This window comes from Phalangium opilio, unplaced genomic scaffold (assembly GCF_054372755.1).
Source record: "Phalangium opilio isolate 3A_F unplaced genomic scaffold, DU_Popi_V2 ptg000070l_1, whole genome shotgun sequence".
In the NCBI taxonomy this organism is placed as follows: Eukaryota; Metazoa; Arthropoda; class Arachnida; order Opiliones; family Phalangiidae; genus Phalangium; species Phalangium opilio.
In genome coordinates, this window is record NW_028324182.1 from 14,036,365 (window position 1) to 14,056,531 (window position 20,167).

The window sequence follows — 20,167 nt, forward strand, 5'->3', positions numbered from 1 at the left end:
CGACCTATTTCATCAGCGTTTCGTGTTTTGGACTGGTTCTCGATTACGTAAAGAGCGTACCGGTGTAGACGCCAGCGCAACCTAACGCCCGGTCAAGCGAATGCCACGATAGTTCATGAGAAACGCCTTCTCAGATGCCATATATCATTTTACGTATTTTTTATATCTCTCTATATACTCTAGTCTATACGAGCTTGGAACCACCACTATATTCCATTGAAAAACCGGTAATTTAACTATTTCTTTTGGTGCTTCCAAGAGTGAGAACTAGTAATAATATAAAAATGTGTAAACTGCCAAAGAAAAATAAATGTCGTATACTTCCAGACAAACAAGTCGAACCAAACAAATTTTTGAATATGTATTAATGTTAAAAAAAGTAAAAACTAATAATAAATTGCCTTTCAAAACGTTTTAACTACATTACTGTAGTATTTACGACTATATATAGATTATTTATTCTTATCTGATCCATAAAAACTCCCGAACGCCAGTCTTAATTTATGTACGCAAAAAGGCGCCCCCACGTTGTTCAGCCTAATTATCTAACACGCGAGCGCCGACCACAGAAAAAAGTTTAACCCACTTTTAGCCCGATATAGCTAGTAGCTAATACAAGAAAGGGGCAGAAAAAAAGAAAGTTTTCTATTAAAGAAACGGTGGAAACCACTCTTTGTTTCTCATTTTGTAAAGAAAACTGTAGGGGTTCTAGAGCATAAACTATTGTATGATGTATTTTCAATTGAATATGTCTAAAAAGCTTTCAAAATCTACAGCGTAAAATGTACTTTATAAAGCCATAACGCAGATACGGAAAACTTGTCCCGTTTACCTTCACTTTCTAAATATTTTAATTCGCAGTTTCCTTCCTCAATCTGAGGAATAAGACACGTGTCGGTGCTCCTATCCCCAAGTACCCCGAGGCGCCGACTGCCCAGTGAGTAACCCCAGAGAGCCGTAATCAGTATAGTCATACCAAAGAAAATATACGCTCCGGGAATGGAAGGTATGTCTCGGGGTTGGGCTGATCAAGGAACTTCCGGTCTATGCAATTTCAAAGTAGCCGGAAATACCTCCGTCAACCGAGCCTGCCTTTGGAGCGTACTAGGAGGGGAGAGACAAAAATTTACACTAGAGGAAGCTACAGTTTCCATTCCTGGGGCGTGTATCTTCTTTGGTCATACTTATGGTATAGTGTTTGTAGGTCCCCTAGAAGGTAGGGGCGGTACCCGGGGGTGGGGAACCTACAAGAATTGCCCCCCCCCCCCCTCTCTCAACGGCTCTGAAGCTGACCCCGACCCATTTCCAACATCTCCCAAGCTTGTCCCCTGTATAAAAGATCATGAGCACGCGGAATCTTTCCTACTGTTCAATAATGTGTACAATCTAGGAGGGTTTTTACTCACTTTAATGAATTATGACGTTTATATCTGAATCAAGCTGCTTTAAGTTTTAATAAAATTTGAAAAGTACACTTCAATATCACAATGATATTTCGTGGCAAATAAAAGTGGGAAAACATTAACTATCAACTTTAACTATAATTTTTACACCATTATAATTCATACTGTTAAATCAATCATAACACTCTCAACAACAATTTGTGTATCCTTAATTAGTGCCTTAGTGGAGTGGAAGTACTTAAAATTTAGTTTTATGGTATTTATTATTATTATTATTATTATTATTATTATTATTATTAGACGTCATGGTACATTATTTATAATTAAACCAATATAACGCTAGACTACTATCAAAGGTATCTATACCTTTTTCATTATATTAACTCAGTCTAAGGTTAAACTGAAATATCGGAAAGAAGTAGAAAAAAATTATAAAAATTGGAAAAGTAGAAAATAAAAAAGGAAAAATTAAAATAATCAAACAAATTAACAATCCCCATTAATAAAAATTGGGTGTAAAATATTTGGTGTTCTTTTTGGCACTAATTGGAGTTGCCAAAAAAAAAAAAATCTTCCATCACCTATCACACTAAACCAACACCATCAAACTGAAAAAATGTGGTATCACCTCATGTGTAAACTTAAATTTTTGTTCCTGTCTATTTAGGCCTAAATAGCCGGTCTCCAAACATCTTATTATTTAGGCCAAACTTTTGGGCAAAAATAACCTAATAGCCTATTTAGGCCCAAAATTTAGGCTTAATTAGCTAAAATTTAGGCCTAAATAGAAACCGCCCTAAACTTAACAAACATAAACCAAATTGAGAAAAGAAAGTTCAAACTCGCGAAATTAAAAAATAATACGAATACTTGAAAAAAATAAAAAAAAATTGCATCAGGACGATCAGGTCAATTTTTCTTAAGAATCATCCATTTGACTCCAAGCCTCTTCCGCTAAGGCAAAGAATTGGTTGGCTAAACGACCTTTCATGGCTGCCATTGCTAATTCACCAGCTTGTGTGAAGAGATCGCCTAATTACCATTAAAAAATAATGAAATAAAACGAATATTAATATATAAATTTGAAATATATCATTAATTTTTAGGGCTGGGTGAGTACTAGCTTGATTAGAGTACTGAGATCAGCTACTACTTGAGCAGTTGCATTTTATTATTTGTCCCCTATTAAGTACTACAGAGAGAAGTGTACAAGCACAAAGCTGGGTGAGTGTAACGTCGTTCTTCCCAACATCCCTTTACACTTAGAGCAAGGTTACTAAACCGAATCACATACACGATAAATAGTTCCCTCATCATTACTCTATTAGCGTTTAAATATTTGGCAAGACGCATATGCGCTAGTGCATTTTTGTCCCACGTCAAGACAATCAAGGTTTGTGGGATGATTGCTGGGGATTTAGTGCCAAACAACTATTGAATTCACCTTACGGTGCGAGAGTTACCCATTTGTAGTTTGATAAGCGGGAAAGCAAACTAAAAGGTGAACACTGAGCCTGGGAAGAATGACGTTACATAACTAAAGCATTAAGAGGATACAGAGTGTCATCCTTCTTCTATTATCCCCTTCTGGTACTACCTCCTAGTAATATTAAAATACAAACCAGAGAGCTGCAAATTAACATCCAGGCCATAACCTCCTTCCTTGTACATTTCAGCTTGCCGAGCAAGTAGTTGAAAATTACTATCTGATAAGCTATCATTGTCTTCGGAGTCATTAACTAAAACGGCTAAATTATACCACCTGACAGCTTCTTTCCAAGATCTTTCTCTAAATTTTATAAAATTGACAATTCAAATATTCATTCTAGAATATTTGAATAAGGAAATTCGGGTTTGCTACCTTGTAGCTCCTAATCCATCTCCCGAGTCAAATCTTTTAGCAAGAACAATCATGGATTCTCTATCACCAAAAATAGCTGCTCTAGTTAAATAATCAACCCCTCTGTCTACATTAGGTACAATTGGCAGCGTTACACCGACTAAATGGTTACGATCGAGATCAAAATGGATCTGATAAAGAGTTATCAATGCCTCCAAGCATCCACAATCAGCCGCTTTTTGAAGATGGTAAAAAGCACTTTCAACATCATATTTCACTCCGTTAACAGCCAATTCTGTACTGAAACGACCTTGTTCGTAATAATTAACAAGATCTAAATGAATCTGGAATAATTAACAAATAAATAACATTTTATTTAACATTTTTTTATCAACTTTTAAACACTAACTTGGCCCAGAATTGGTTTTTGACACTTTTGTCCAGATGCTATCAAGTTAGCTAAGACTTGTTCTGCATCCATATGAACAGCGGATGGTCTCGATCTCGTAGCCAACCGTCGTTGAAAGGCTGATCTATCCTCATCCTATTTACCATTCAAATCAAATTTCCATATCGTCATGACTTTTAATGTCAACAAAGGTGATGGGGTGGATGACGTGAAATCTGAGAGAAATACGCGTGGAACAGCTCAGGTCCAGAGAGAAGCAAGAAATGGGGAAGGAATACTTGGGAAAATGATGGGCATTCTACTTCAGAGTAGTTCAGACTAATCTCCTAGACCGCCCGCCATTTTTCCGAGTATTCCTCCCCCATTTATAGCGTCCCCCCGGACCTAAACTGTTCCAAAGTTACCGCGCGTATTTCTATCAGATTTCGCGTCATCCGCCCCCTCTTCCTTGATGTCAAAACGTCTTACAGTATTCTCAAAACTGCTTTCAGACTCATAACGAATTCGGGGAGGCGGTTTATGAGTTCTGGGAATGCTGGACTCAACTCCAGAGTCAGAACTAGCAGATCCAACTCCAAGAAAACTATCTCTACTATCCTCAGAATCCTTGAAATCATAATCATCCACTGACCCAGTGCTATCTAAACTGACCTCCGACCTTTTAAAGATGAATGGTATGGGTCGCGCCTCTCCCTTACTTCTCACTTGAGTTTTACAATTTTTCTATTATTTTTTTTGAAAACATATTTTCAAGACATTTGAAAGACAAGTTAAGCTTTTGTTTTGTTCTTTTTTTTACCAAAAGCTCAGAAACTTGGTTATTCAGATCTTTTTCAGACTCAGAAAGGTCGAAAGGGGTTAATTTAAGAGCGTGACAAATGTGATTGCACACGTGTGACTTAAAGAACAGAGCCATTCCTTTTGTTCCTAAATTTCCTTCTCCATAACCAGTTCCGCAAGAAGTATGAATTTGAGGGTCGGTATAAAGATCACCAACTCCTTGAACATCAACCACAATTAAATCATGACCAGATTGTTCAAATGTAAAATGACTAAAAGCCTGAAAGTGAAAGAACAGAAATATTCATTATTACAAATAACATTACTATACTATAGTATACATACCTGAGGTGTCAATCGAACATTTTCACAACTGATAAATCCAGAATTTGAGTTATACTTGACATACTCTCCTTCTATGAAATGTTCCAAATGATATAATGGATTTCCAGGCTGTTCTATAAGCTCTAAAACGCAAACTTGCATTATGTCAACCTAAATAAACATTATTTATTGTTAATTTACATTCAAAACGCTATTTTGTAATACCAAGAAGTTATATCAGTATCTCAGAGAGAAGGTGTAAGATGCCTTTGTATTCGCGCGCCATAGTCCCATTCCCCCTTTCAAAATACAAGGGGGGACGTAAAAGGAGGCGCCGGGCTATTTCGCCTCTCCTCAGTAGGAAAATATGACTGTAATTTTCGTCACTCGCGTCGTCGCGCTGACGTGAGTTTTCAAGAACCAATGAGATGCTGGTTGTAATTTAGAGGCGGGTATTAACTCCGGACCTACGTTTGGACTGGAGATAAAGCTGGAAATCTGGCGAATTTATATCTTCTCTCTGAGATACTAGATATAACTTCTTGGTAATACATTTCATCATGATTTCACGTAATGTTTACTTTTTTAGGTGGATTATGCCTGTTGTATTCTTCACTCCATAGTTTAGCTTCCATCTGAAGTTTAACATCTTCTAAATACACTTCTTTAGTGACATTAGACATGTAACGTTTAGCAACATAGTTTGAGGCATTTTTCCAATCATGATTATGTGAAAAGTTTGATAGCTTCTTCCTTAAATGAAAAATTAGTTACTGCATGGTGAGAGTTAATTATTTCACATGAATCTCAATGTTGACAACTACATTCTGAAACATTCCCTCATAGCACCGTGACTAAATGGTTCCTTAGACATTTTGACTTGTACTTCATCTTTAACCCAATTTTGTTTCAAGGCATTAAACCGGTAACGAATTGCCTTTTGACATAACAAGTTCTCCAAGTGAAACTCTTCCCACGGGTCTGCCAGATGAAGCGCTTTATGGGCAGCCAACTTCCAATGCTCCCGAGGAGGGATTCTCTCAGCTCCATTCACATTTATTGGTTTTGATTTCTTTAGATTAAGCTGATAAGAGAATACATGAGGATGGAACTCTTCATTGGAGTCATCCTCTTCATCAACAGACACCCAGTTACGGCTCACAACATCATAGAAATTTAATGGGTAGAAATCAATCTCTTCCTCATCATCCATATTGGAAGAAATAATTCTGATTGTGACAACGATTAATTAAATTAGATCAAAAAGTAGGTTAGATTAGGTAACTAGGTCAAATCTAAAGGATTTACTGTAGTTATTTTTCATAAGCTGATAAGGTTGTTACTCTCTCCAACTGATTCGCGTCAAAATTCCCAAAACTTTCCTCAAGTAAATAACGTCAATCGACTTCTCTAGTGCTCTAGCACAAACTATCTTATGAATCATTTGCAGAAAGTGTCAAATTGAAATTGACACAAATGTCAAATTTGAAAGTGACCTAATTTGAACTTTATCCTAATCACCAATAAAAAAGACACACAACAATTTATTGCGTTCATTAATAACGCTAAAACAAACATTTAATTTAATTATTGAATTAAATTAATCACTTACCCACAAGACCAATACGCTACGCTCGTTTTCCACTTCTCCTCAATGATTTTTGGAAAGGTCACCAATAAAAAAAATTAAAAAATAGTGGCAGCGCCGCTTCATCTTATTGGGTGATAAAGCATACCGTTCCTCCCATTATCTTGCAGGCTTCCCCACAGTGCAGAGTTACGTTGATTTCGACTACGGTTTATTTCCTTTCGATCCCTAAACGCGTTTCCATCGCAAGCACAAAAATATCGTTCGTGTAAGGATATTTCACTCTTTCTGAGTCGCAGAGATACATTTTTGTAAGTATAAGATACCTTAAGTATTTAATAGTAATTTATAGTTTTTTAATTTTCCTATAACTTGTTAAAAAAAATTGAATGAAGTTAGTGTACGTAAGCCTTGGTTATATAGTTTCACCTTAAGCCTTTGCTCACGTTAAATTTCCTATTCCTCTAAAGTCTAAACAACCTTGGAGGTTAAAGGTGCTTTGACCTTGCCGATATAATTTATATTATTTATATATAATCTAGGTGTCTTATTCCAATTAAATATGTCTCTTCAAGAATTAAAAACCGCTCCATTTGATGCTAGATTTCCCAACCAAAACCAAACAAAGTAATGTACTTGTAATGTATTTTATCTTTACAGCCATTTAATTTGAAAATGCCATAAAAAATATTTTCAGGAATTGTTTCCAGAATTATCTGGATTTTCACAGATGTCAAAAAATTAAGGGTGAAGATTATGCCCCTTGTGAATATTTCAAGAGAGTGTACCAATCCCTTTGCCCCATGGCTTGGGTACAATAAACAATATAGTTAAACTTAATACCAATTTCTTACAAATTACTTTAACCTTTTACAGGTTGAAAAATGGGATGATCAACTTGCAAATGGTACTTTCCCAGGAAAGATCTAGGATTCTTAATTTAAACCACATTTGAAATAAAATAATAAAAAAATGAACCTTATATATATGCCGTTGTAATTTTTTGAAAATAGTAAAGTTCTTAAAATAGATAATTTGTACCTTTTATTTCCTTCAAAATAATTCCTACAAAAATTGTGATCGATTTAAATCAATAGTTCCTTTGGGTATGTTTTAGTTGCCTTACAATACCAGTCATAAGAGAAGCCTACATCTAGGGGTTAACCGTTAGCATGGGTTTCCCATAGAACGCCTGTAAAACATTTTACCCGCAATACACGGGTGTTCACGGGATTGTACGTGAAGGGGTATACGGATAAAATATTCATAAATCACGATAAATTTTCACTTAAAATGGTAATTACAGTGGAAGTTTCCATTGGCTCTTAGCGTACACGTGTGGAGTTTAATTAAACCCATAAATAATTAATGGTTTTCACTAAAGGGGCTAAAGGAAATTTCTCCCCCTTCTCTTAGCATTAACTTCGGGTCTGGCAACAGGGGGGGGGACGTAACTGCATAGTCGATATAATGTACAGAAAAGGAGCACGAATGTAATTAAGGCGGAATATTATAAAAAAAAAATATGGTGTTTGTTTCAAGCAATCCGGCATTCCCCATATGTTTCAAAGCTTAACTAGTAAATTTAAACTACGCCTTAGTAACGATCCTGACCATGTGTTTTGGTCAAAATCCATTTCGATCAGTTTCATGCATTAAATATAATGGCCAAATAAAAATCTCATTAATTATTTTCCGTTGTTTCGCAACTCGCGGTTACGTTTCCATGAAGTTTATTTCGTCGACAAATATTTGGTCTGAATCATTTCCAGTGCAGCTATGCCTTTTAGGTATTTTAAGGTTCACGTTTTATTTGGTGTATTTTCCTGGCATTGTTTGGCGACGTTAGTGGCCAGTAAAATTGACTGGAGAGTTTATAAACCGTCTCCATGCGTAAATGATGATAATTTTAGCAGAGAATTCAGTGGTAACTTCTTTTAAAAAGAATAATAATTAAAATAAAGGTAAATGTTTCGTTTTTATTTGGTCAGAACCGATTATAATATACAGTCGCTTGGTAATAACCGACGTTTACGATATAAACGAAGAAAAAATGGTATGATGCAACGTATTTCTCTTTCTTTTATGAAATAATTAAACTTCTACGCATGTCTATGAAAGGAATTTGTAATGCAATTATACTTAACTGAAACGTGGAGCGACCCATTAATAAATTTGAAAGACATCAACCTAACTAAAGCGGAAGTATTACCCCATCACGTTCAGAAATGTATTTTCCAGCCGGATACAATCTTTCCAAATTGTAAAACTGTTGAACTCTACGAACAAACTCTACCCAACCTAGTTGTAAAAGTTGTACCAGGAAATTCCCTTTACAGATACGCTAGGTAAGGAGTAAAGTAACGAAAAACTAAATCTCGGAATCGTTGTACCCCGATTTAGTGACTGACCCATCGGAGTGTCGTTCTATTATAGTTTAAAGTTTCTTTTAGATACAAGTTGGTTGTCAACTGCCCCATGGATTTCTACAGATACCCGATGGACCAACAAAAATGTGATCTTCAAATAGCTTTACGTAAGGGACTAAAATTAGGTAAGTTATCTAAAAGGAGGTCCTGATAGTCCCATTGGTTCTATAGTGTCAAGTCGATCGGACACGGCGGATTTGAGATGGTTAGGAGAAAAACCCCAAAAAGAACGAAGTCGACTTATGAAAAACCATCCAAACATCCAAGTCTACGACCAAGTAAAACCATTACAGTATACGATGAAATACCCAACATCAAGCTCAAAAACATTTCAATACACTTCGGGAAACTCTACTATCTTAATCTGTTCCATGGTCTTCAACCGCCCTCTTGCCTCTAGCATACTAAACACGTTTATCCCTTCGTAAGTTTTATTTTGCTCTTGCTAGCCAATCTGCATTCTAAATCGAGAGTATTGGAAAAGTCTATAGATAGGCGAGTGTATAATTTATTCCTTAATAATTTTTCTTCCTTTCAAAACCCAAAGCTTCTTAGTTGTTTGTCTATCGTTTTTGTCATTCTGGCTAGACATTCGTGCAGTCCCTGGTCGTGTCACGCTAGGAGTCACGGCTCTTCGTAAGTTATTTCTTGAATTTTTATTATTAGGATTATAATCTTTTTCTAACAAGTTTTAGCCTCATCAGGGATAGATAGACTTTTTTAAGACGGAATTCCCAACGGTTAATATTTACTTCAGTCCGACTCATAGACGAGTACATAGCCCCTTCCTTCAACACGTAACCAAAAAATTAAATTTTCTTATTGGCTCACTAAAACTACGTATTGGTGACGTTGCTGACAAGGAGGGCCAATAATACGTAATTCCTGTTTACATCTGTCGCTATGACTACGACCCCTCTTGCGTTGTACCAGAGCCCACTCGATCCGCGCTCCCGGACGCTGCGCTGCTCGCGCTATATAGCGCGAGCAGCTTACGTCGTGATGCGCGTGATCGAGTGGGCTATGGTTGTACAGAAAAGCATCTTTACAGGGGTTCAAAATGAAGCTGTCTAAAAGCAAGGGCACGGAAATTATTCGGGAATTGTTTTTAATAGCAATTAAGAGGTAGGGAATTTATTGCCGGTGTTTTGGATTTGGAGTACATCTGTAAAGGGTGAAAAGTGTTCGCTAATTCTTTCTAAAGCCAATCATGTCTACTATCCTCATAATTTTGTAAGCGAATTTGATGAAGTTAACCAAGGCTTAGTGAATGGCCAGGAGTTTTGTGAGCTTAGTGTTTTGTTAAAACCTGTTCGTGTTGTAATATCTATGAAGGCTTTTAAAGCATCACTACAACTTCATCAAAGAGAAATAAATCGTATTTCAAAATGTGTTTTGATTTCAAGCCCTATGTCTTGTGTTACTTCCATTTTTAAACAATGTTCTATCAAAAATTACAATCGGAGCCCAATCCATTCCAACTTGGCAGACGACGTTTATTTGACCCGGATATACATACAACGCCATAATGAAAATAAGACCCGCCTCTTCTTTCATACCCCCCCCCCCCGTCACGGGTAAGGGGGTCGTGGACTAGGACGCGCACCCGAATAACCCTGTTACCCATTCCGTCTTAAAAAAGTCTATCTATCCCTGGCCTCATTTTTTATTTAACTTAGTCACGTTGGCAACCCAGATCGTGCACGCTCGCAGTTCCCTTCCCTCTTTAGACTATATGACGGCGATAGACATCTGGCTCTTCGGATGTCTCATCATGGTTTTCTCAGCCCTTATGGAGTTTACTATTGCTCAAGCGTGGTCAAGGCGAAATACAGGGAATAAGGTAATAAATAAAAGGGAAAAAATATACATTGTTTACGACAAGTAAAACAATGGTGTCAAATACACGCTAGATCGATAATTGCGAAATGAAAACTCCATGGAACCTTCAAGAAGGGGTGGACAACGAGTTCAAATGTTGTTTCGAAACGAGAAAACTGATTCTAGGGCTAATCAATGCTTTGGAAGAAAAAACGATAATCAAGGCAAGAGAGTCAACACGACCCAGTAATGAAACTTTGTCCAGCAACATAAAGGACAAAGGATTACTTGTTCCTAAAAATAAAACTCTAGACAAAACAAAGAAAAAGGATAATGTGTTTGACCGATTTTCTAGATATTTCTTTCCCATGTCGCTGGTAACCTTCACTGTTTTGTACTGGAGTCACTACCTTAAATGAACAATAATTGTGAATTTTAAAATTCACTTTCAGTCACACTTAATGAAAACATTCAGTTTCTGTTTGCCATAATGCTGGCTCTTGGTACATTTCGATTTGCATAATAATCTATACACTAAAACATTAAGATAAATAAACATATAATAAAAAAAACTCTATTGTTTTACTTCTCTTAACTGGTTCCCATAGAAACACACCTTATTTGACGTATATTTCTTCCCATAGATTTATATTATAGTATTTATCCAAATGTAAAAAGACGTTAATTATGTATAGCACGCCAAATCTACGCTTTTCTTTAAGAGCTCGTATATATTTTATAAAGGCATGTTCTTGATTTAAGCTTATAGATTAAAAGTAAAACTCTCGTAAGACTAGAAGACGTTTGGACAACCGTATTGTATCGAAAGGTTAGTGGTTAGACATCTACTATTGGGCTTTAAAACAGGGTTCTTACAACTTATGGAAAACCGACTTCTCTGAATTTTCAGTTTTTTTTCCCATTTATGGGAAACAAACAACGGAAGGTTTTTTTTATACTTGAAGCAACCCCTTCAGAGCAAATTTACTCAAACCTCTCCGCGAGTTTTACTAAAAATTCTAAATTTCCCTGAGTTTAACTAAAAATTCTGAATTTCCCTGAGTTTTACTAAAAATTCTGAATTTCCCTGAGTTTTACTGAAAATTCTAAATTTCCCTGAGTTTTTGGTTAACTATATATATTTCTCTCAGTTTTCCAGCTTTGTATGACCGCTGTTAAAAGTACACTTCCAATAATTGATTCTCGTATTTTTCATTGTACACGGCTAAAGATATTGATTATGGTCCAAATAAACTTTCAACAGAGTAAAATTCCGAAAAACAAAGGATAAAAAATAGCACGAATCGTTTATAACGCTATTTGGTTAAAAAGAAAAAAAAATCCATTACATTTATGGTTAAAAATATATAAAGACGAAATAGCGTGAACAAAATAAATTTGAATATATATGTAAAACATTGTCATTTGCATCGGGATAATCACGGCGACAATTTTCACATCGAATGTTACCCAACTATGATTATTCAATTTTATGACAAAAGACTTAATAAAAATATCGCGTGACGTTTCAATAGATACATGGGACCGTCCATAAACTACGTCACACTCTTATGGGGGGGAGGGGGTTTCTAAATTTGTGACGGTCCGTGACAAGGGGGAGGGAGGGGTTCTTCGATGCGTGACGTCACATTTAGCATTGATTTTGTTACGAAGTCAGTAAGAGGCCGATTGGCTCTCTTATGTTATAGAAGAAGAAAGACAACATTCCATAGTCCACCGTTACAATAATTTACCAAATTGTTATTCCATCATCGCTTAAATAGTAGAAAATTTAAGCAATAATCTAATATTTACACCTTTGTATAGCCAATTTAAATAGCGCATTTAAAATAAACAGCGTAAACTCTCTTAAGTTTATTCGCCCCTATTATTTGTGAGGATTAAACAAATCCCCCTGCCGATTGAAATGGTTTCGTTTCTTTGGCAAATTTTCTAAATCTCAAGCTCGATTAGTCTGTTTTCGGTGACAGTGTCGAAACCTAAAAAGTGTGCCCCTTTAACTAAGCTTTATAGAACTTTTTTGAAGCTTATAAAAAGCATATCCAGACATTAAAATTCAAAAGGTTATTCAGAGGGTAAAAGCTTAAAACGGAAGAGAATTTTCAGCCGAGCAAAATATTTCTGAGAGGGCGGCATATCACTCAAGAAATATATCAAATTAAATTTGTAAATTAAGACAAATCATAGTGCGGAGGGGGGGGGGTTAAAGAAATGTGACGTGGTTTTTAGGGGAGGGGTCTGAGAAAAGCGTGACGAAGCGTGATCTGGGGGGACGGGGGGGTCAGAAAATGCTTTTTTTCGCGTGACGTAGTTTATGGACGGTCCCCATCATAAAACACATTTCTCCTTTCACATCAATAAAAGAGACAAATTTTTGCCGGCCCATAGGAACATGGTTTCTTCTGTACTTAAGGTCAAAGGGTATGGTAACGCGTATATGTTTTAATATTGTGACAATTTGAATAAAGACTCCGATCGATCGTATACTTTACGCGTCAAAAAAGATGTTAGAATATCGAGAAACGATTTAGGCATATATTATACATTTGTATTTCCCAACCACCGAACAACAAACGAAACGGAAACGTTCGGTTTCTTGACATAAATTTTGTTGCAAAAACGCAAGGCGGCCAGTCACATCACGTTTCTATTCGTGAACAACTAAACATGCCGAGACTACTCTCATATGTTCTAATTATCAATTACGTAATCACTCTATGGTAAGTTAAAGCGATTTGGCCTGGATGTAGCTTATTAGTCAGAACTTTTACTTAAATTTACTCTAAATATAAATTTATTTACAGTAATTCTGGAGTTATAGATTGGACAGTAAAAAAACCAAAAATGTGCGTTCATGACGACAATTATTCTCGACCTGAAACTGGTAAAGGACAATGTATTTGAAATGGGAAATTGTTAATTTACATAATTTATTCGTTCCAGAATCAATTGAACTGGCTGTACGAATATCTATAGTTGAGTTGTACGATATAAACGAAGAACTAATGGTAATTAACTTTAAAATATCAATTAGTTTTATCTTAATAATTACGTCATTAAACTATTGGCAGCAATTTGGGTTACAAATTTTCTTAACCTACATATGGAAGGACCCTCTCCTAAACTTGGAAGGCGTTAACTTAACCAAAACGGAAGATTTACCGGAACACGTAGTTAAGTGTCTTTGGAAACCGGATATAATATTTTTCAACTGCAAAGAAGCGCGTCTATTTGACTCGACCGTCCCCAACGTTGTCTACAAGATACTGCCGAGAAAAAAATTATACCACTTTAGCCGATATCACTTAATGATTAGTTGCCAAATGGAATTCAAAAACTACCCGATGGATAGTCAGTTGTGCATCTTAACTCTACAATTTCGTAAGAATTGAGGGTTTCAAAATATGACCTTTGATTAAGATTATGGGTCTTACAGTGGCTAGTCGAAACACGGAATCGGAAATGACATGGATGTCCAAATCGACGGACCCGGATTGCCGAAGGATGGGTGACGTTGATATCTTTGACGGAGTGCGTCCTCAACAATTCTGGATGGATCATCCCTCAGCTGATATAAGGAGGAAAAACTACGCTTCCGGTATGTAATCCCAATTCCCTGTTCATTTTCTTCACTAAAATTAAGACTAAAGGTGGAATTCATAAACGTCGGGCGCAACGCAATGTAGTACAGGCGAAGGCAGGGCGTCGTGCGCAAAAAGCAGACGTTTGCGTACGACTCCCTGCCATCGCCTGTACTAAATTGCGTTGCGTCCGACGTTTATGAATTCCACCATTAATTAACAGGAAATACGACGCAACTCATTCTCAAAATCAACTTCAATCGGTACTTAACAGCGGCTGTCATTAATACCTATATGTAGGTTCTCGATAAACTTTGGGGGCTAATGAAAAACTATATTCGTTTCTAAAATGTTTTAGGCCATCATTTTTAGTAGTTTGTCTCTCATTCGTTAGCTTCTGGCTCGATGTAAGCGCGGTACCTGGTAGGGTCACGTTAGGGGTCACGGCGTTGTTGACTCTATCAACGCAAATGGTGTCGGCGAGGACAGCTTTACCATCGGTCAGTTATATGACGGCATTGGACGTTTGGCTATTTGGATGTTTGTTGCTGGTTTTCATGTCATTAGTGGAGTTTACTCTGGCTAATTCTTGGTCAAGGTCGACGAATACGAAACAGGTATGTTCTATACTAAGTCCTTGGTACTGTATCATCCACGTAAATTCAACTTTAACAGTTGGCTCTCGGGGATAACTACGTGCTGAAACCACAGGAACAACACCGCGTTAATGAAGCGTGGAGCAGCGGTTCAGTCGCTAAAAAGGAGGTTGCAAATGATGGTAGAAGCTCATCTGGTCACGAAATTTCGCCAACAAGTGTTATCGAAAAGAGGAAAATATCTCCCTTAAGGCTCGTTTTCATAGAAGCTAGAAAATTCGAAAACGCTCACGCTTCACGAGCTTGAATACGCGCGGTAATGTATTTTTTTCGAACGTTTCCGCTTTCGCTCGATATTTTCACGCAACTCGCGCCTATGAAAACGAGCCTTTAGAACAGGCAACGTTGGCAGCAATAATAAACAAAAATCAACATGGCTCTCCGTCAATTTTGCAATCCGGGAAGTCGAAGAATTTGGACGCATTTGCACGCGTATTTTTTCCCAGTGCTATGATAATTTTTTCCATTGTTTATTGGTTCTATTTCCTAACAAGAGCTGGTCGAATTTAGTATCAAATGTCTCTTTTAAATGGAGTATGAAGCTTGGCTTTAAAATGGATCGTTTAGCATCATTTTTCTTTCACCATCGTGTTTTACGTTTGACGCGATGTTTGTTACATTTAGAACAAACCGTAATGTTTTCTATTCCCTTTACCTTTGGGTTAACTTGCTTTGCTTATAAAATCTTTCGAAACATACAATTACGAAATTTTTGGCTCAATAAAAACACAAGAAAGACTTTGAAATACAAAGGTAGTGAGTGCATGGAAAATGGAACGAATTAACGATTTTTCGAACCTACGTGGCATGGCATGAACTTAAATCTTCTAGGGGTATTTGCATATCATACACGTTTGTTAAAACGTTAGTTGAAATCCGATAAAAGTAGTGACAAAAGTTGGTCTTAAAACTCAAAAAGGGTGGACTAAATGATTGAGAAAGTTGGGAAAACTAATTTTTTAACATATAAGCAAGAGAAATGGTCACCAGGCATTCGACGTTCACGTTTTCACTGTTACAAAACGCTTTCGACCTAAACTCCCTAATATCGACAAAAAATATCAGGAAGAAAGTATCCAACAACTTTATTAAATTCATAAAATAATTGAAAATTCGATAAAAGTTGAGATAACGCAGTTAGAAATAGATTAGGAGTTAAGTTTCGAATTAATGACTGTAAGAAGTCATTAGTACGAAACTTCATCAACTAAACATTTCTAAATTATTTCTAAATATAACTTAAAAACGTTCGACCCAGTAAACAAGGTCGCGTAATATCACGAGAAACAGGGTTCGCACAAATTTAAGGGTTTTCATGACAAACTAAACGTTTTATGGACTCACAAATTAAAAAAAAAAACGTTGCTTATTATCGGTTAATTATAAAGCTTAAATGTTAAAGGACATTCTTAACAGGCTTATGTGAAAAATAAACTTCTAACATTAACTACTGTTATTTTAAACATAATTAAAGTGTTCATTTAAGTACGTAACTTCGAATTTACCAATTTCTGTTAAAATTGATTTGTAAAATAATAAAACAAACAATTATTATAATTCATAAGAAATAACATATACTTAAAATAAACAATATTTCATTATAATTTATATTTTCCCAATATTGCAAATGGTTGTTTTTGGTACGAAAATACTCTAACATATTGAATTTATTATCCCTAACCCATGGGACGAACGAAGCGGGTGGTTTCCATTAAGTATCCCATGGTAGGAGTTCTGTTATTATGACCCACTAAAGTCGATATCGCAGTAAAAAAAAGATTTACATAATCTAAGACCATTACGAGCCTCTCCTTCCGATCAAATCAATCATGGTGGTCATCTACTTGAATAATAAAGATTTCTATTTCGGTTATGGTTAAGGGGTCCAAGCTTTTTCCCACGAAAAGAGCGAGAGATAGGGAGAGAAAGAGAGAGAGAGGAATCAGGTGAAGTTCAACGAGAGCTTTATTTTTATAAGCTCCCAAATGTAATAGTGATCAAAAATGTTCCAACGCTTTCTGGAATTTAAATATTTCTATTTGGTTATTACGATAGTAATTGTTCGTCAATTTATAACTGGGTTCGTAATTAAACTAATTATTTGCATCAAGTACTTCTAGGATAGGTCGATCGAGCTGAAGCAACTCTTAAGACAAACATTCCAGTGTATCCCTCGCTTCGCTCGCTCTGCCAGTTACACAATTAATTTTAATTTAATACTAATCTCCAAGTAATCATAATTAAAATATTTATCAAGGCACGCCGGGGTAGTTAATTGGTCAGTTCACAAACCAAGTATCTGCGTTTACGACGATAATTTTACTAGACCAGGTGGAGGTAATAAATAATTACTCGATTTTCTTCGTCGTTAATTAATTAAAAGCTAAATTATTGAATTTAATAATAATTTATAGATAAATCTATAGACGTTTACGTTAGCTTAATTTTAAGCGACTTATACGATATTAGTGAAGAAAGAATGGTAAGTAAAGACAGAACCTTAAGGTCGATAAAAAGGTTTGCCGAATCGAAATTTTATGGGAAATTAAAATTTTATTTATTTTATTCCAAATTAAAAGGAATTCGCCGTTCAAATATATTTATTGGATTTTTGGAAAGACCCGTCTTTAAAAATGGATAACGTCAAGATTAAAGTACCCGAAAGAATGCCTGTTCGAATAAGTGATTGCGTATGGAAACCCGATATTGTTTTCGTAAATTCGAAAGACGCAAAACTTTACGACGCCACTTTCCCCAATATCAACTTTAAAATCATGCCCAATGGATACATTTATCGGTTAAGCAGGTTAGTAAATCAACTATTAATTCATCTGTATTTTAACCTCACTTCTTTACAAGTCTAATAGAGTACAAAAAATGGGGGGGGGGGCTTCAATAAGTTTATAGGAATTTGTTAAGATAGTTCGGGTCACTGTTTTCGAATTATGATTTGAGTGTTCGATTTCCGCAGGTACCGCCTTCTCCTAAGTTGTCACATGGACTTCAAATTTTACCCAATGGACACTCAATTATGCTACATTGCTGTGTCATTCCGTTAGTATTATTAATTCAATCGTTCAACCAATTACCAAACAAAACGGACTCGGTTACGGTTATGAAAAATTTTCAGTTTCAACTATGTTGAACGACGCGACATTAAGCTGGACGAACGAAGAAGACGCTCCGCCTATGTTAGCTAAGATCCCTAGCATAAGTATGTTCGATAATGTTAAACCCTTGCAGTTTTCCATGAAGGAACCGTATTCCGCCAAGTACAACTTAACGGCATTAACTGGTAATATGATTAACAATTAACCGGTTTCAGATTAAAAAACAAAATCATTTCTTTTGGTGCGTAGGGAAAATGAGCGTCGTACTTTGTTACATACCATTACATCGTCACTTAACTGCTAGTCTGGTCAACACATATATGTAATAATTTTGGTTTTTAAATAGCAAGCTTTAGACTGTCTTGTCTTCATTTAACCACTTAACAAAGATATAATTAGAACCCGTATAAGATCTGACAACATCTTACGTTTCTGTGTCGTCATGCGCTTGCCAATATGGCGGCCACATATAAGGGAACCTGGGTATAGTGGGAGGGACATTTTGAGGTCATGGCACTATATACAGTTAAATTCTATCGTTGAAGCTCTGGGGTCTTATATGGGTTCTTGGTAATATCGGCAGTCCATCGTTATTGGTCGTCTGTTTATCATGGGTCAGTTTCTGGTTAGAAGCTAGTGCCATTCCTGGTAGGGTCACTCTGGGAGTCACCGCCCTTTGTAAGCAATTTCTTATAGGAAAATTAATATTTATAATAATTAATTTATACATCTTATCGATGATATTCAGTAACATTGGCAACTGAGATTGTTCATGCTCGAAGTGTAATTCCATCCGTGGACTATATGACAGCTGTATGTTTCGTATAATTTTTCAGAAATCTGAATCTTCATTCATTATTAACAAGTAGTTAATTTCAACGTTGCAGATGGATATTTGGTTATTCGGTTGTATGGTTATGGTTTTCCTGTCGCTGATAGAGTTCACGATGGCTCAGGCGTATGCCCGAAAGCCAAATAAAATGGTAGGTTTCTGCCCTAAACTACTGTTCTTCAATTCAAAGAGGAATCTCAATTACATATTTTCACGGATAAGTCTGCACCATCCCCAGCGTGGACGCAAAACGGTGATTCAACTAAGGCGCCGTCGTCCGCCAATTCCTCGCGGACAACGACGCGTGTGGGTTTCGTCAGCAGTTCCACAAATACTCAGGCCGAAGGTCAGACTATTGATTCTCAATGGGCCCATATTTTCAAATCATTTCAACACGTGCAACGTAAGAATAGCAAGAAGGAACCGCGCCTGGTGTCAATACCCGTTGAGGAAAAAGACAACGCTTTGGACAGAGTTTCGCGCTATTTATTTCCCAGTGTTATGATTGTCTTTATTACAACTTATTGCGCCTATTACTCCAGTAGAGAATCGGTCAAAAGCGCTGAAAAGTTTTTTTCTTTAAAAGGTATAAAGAATTAATATTTTTTTGTTTTGACTGTTCATTGAAGAAACGTTTCTTCTGTGGTGCATTACCGATGCTTAAAACAAAATTATTGATAATCAATGTTATGTTTCGAAACCTTAAGAAAAGTCACGCTTTCAGACGTACGTTAAGTAAATAAAAAACATTCTACACGAAATACCTTTTACTAAGAACATATTAAAGGTTTAACCAAACCCGTACGACGTACAAATGACCGCCAGAACCATTCTCAAGGTTTCCAGCTTCAATATAGTTGTGGAATTTAATAATATTAGTTTGGTTAAAAAAACACTGTTGAAAGATTAAAATTAAACTAAGAAAGACTTGTACCTAATTTAATATAAAGATGTTATATTTTTACTGGCATTCGTTAATAGCGACACTGATTTTTATAAATCCTGGAAAATGGTAAGGGGAATATAGATTGGGGTCAAGATATTATGCATATAAATATTTCCCTGTATATAACATCGCAGCCTGGATTGGAATGTTCATAAACCAAAATCGTGTTTAAATGACGATAACTTCACCTTTACGGACAGTAAGACGTCGGTTTAGTAAAATTAACTTTAATATATATATATTACATAATTAGATTTCATGGCTAAACCCATACGAGTGTATGTCAGTTTGGCAATCAAAGAAATCTACGATTTCAAAGAAGAAAGCATGGAATTTGCCATGCAAATATATTTTCTTGAATTTTGGTTGGACCCAACTATGAAATTAGAGGATGCTAATATTACTACTGTTCATAGAGTTCCCAGTC

General features: G+C 36.1%; 5 protein-coding genes across 5 annotated transcripts; 4 read left to right on the forward strand and 1 right to left on the reverse strand.

Annotated features, from left to right (window-relative positions):
• Positions 1-1,449: 1,449 nt before the first annotated feature.
• On the reverse strand, positions 1,450-6,514 carry LOC149661848 (eukaryotic elongation factor 2 kinase-like). The gene is made up of 11 exons (XM_089843340.1): positions 6,369-6,514; positions 6,065-6,269; positions 5,581-5,985; positions 5,338-5,509; positions 4,778-4,927; positions 4,452-4,712; positions 4,121-4,375; positions 3,653-3,787; positions 3,265-3,587; positions 3,026-3,192; positions 1,450-2,435 (listed from the first exon to the last, which is right to left on the reverse strand). Exons 3-11 carry the CDS (start codon positions 5,967-5,969, stop codon positions 2,323-2,325), a joined length of 1,965 nt encoding a protein of 654 aa, XP_089699466.1. The 5' UTR covers positions 5,970-5,985; positions 6,065-6,269; positions 6,369-6,514; the 3' UTR covers positions 1,450-2,322.
• Positions 6,515-6,600: 86 nt separating this feature from the next.
• Positions 6,601-7,378, forward strand: COX6B (Cytochrome c oxidase subunit 6B). The gene is made up of 4 exons (XM_089843342.1): positions 6,601-6,655; positions 6,887-6,971; positions 7,042-7,156; positions 7,221-7,378. Exons 2-4 carry the CDS (start codon positions 6,907-6,909, stop codon positions 7,272-7,274), a joined length of 234 nt encoding a protein of 77 aa, XP_089699468.1. The 5' UTR covers positions 6,601-6,655; positions 6,887-6,906; the 3' UTR covers positions 7,275-7,378.
• Positions 7,379-8,123: 745 nt separating this feature from the next.
• LOC149661850 (gamma-aminobutyric acid receptor subunit pi-like) lies at positions 8,124-9,201 on the forward strand. The gene is made up of 5 exons (XM_089843821.1): positions 8,124-8,271; positions 8,336-8,400; positions 8,466-8,692; positions 8,798-8,898; positions 8,945-9,201. Exons 1-5 carry the CDS (start codon positions 8,124-8,126, stop codon positions 9,199-9,201), a joined length of 798 nt encoding a protein of 265 aa, XP_089699947.1.
• A 1,282-nt stretch (positions 9,202-10,483) lies between these two features.
• On the forward strand, positions 10,484-11,013 carry LOC149661851 (glycine receptor subunit beta-type 4-like). Its single transcript, XM_089843341.1, has 2 exons — positions 10,484-10,616; positions 10,687-11,013. Exons 1-2 carry the CDS (start codon positions 10,509-10,511, stop codon positions 11,011-11,013), a joined length of 435 nt encoding a protein of 144 aa, XP_089699467.1. The 5' UTR covers positions 10,484-10,508.
• A 2,269-nt stretch (positions 11,014-13,282) lies between these two features.
• LOC149661852 (glycine receptor subunit alpha-2-like) lies at positions 13,283-15,181 on the forward strand. Its single transcript, XM_089843822.1, has 8 exons — positions 13,283-13,335; positions 13,420-13,499; positions 13,559-13,623; positions 13,687-13,996; positions 14,052-14,213; positions 14,420-14,492; positions 14,555-14,813; positions 14,872-15,181. The coding sequence occupies exons 1-8, from the start codon at positions 13,283-13,285 to the stop codon at positions 15,097-15,099; spliced, it is 1,230 nt and encodes a 409-aa protein (XP_089699948.1). The 3' UTR covers positions 15,100-15,181.
• Positions 15,182-20,167: the final 4,986 nt, after the last annotated feature.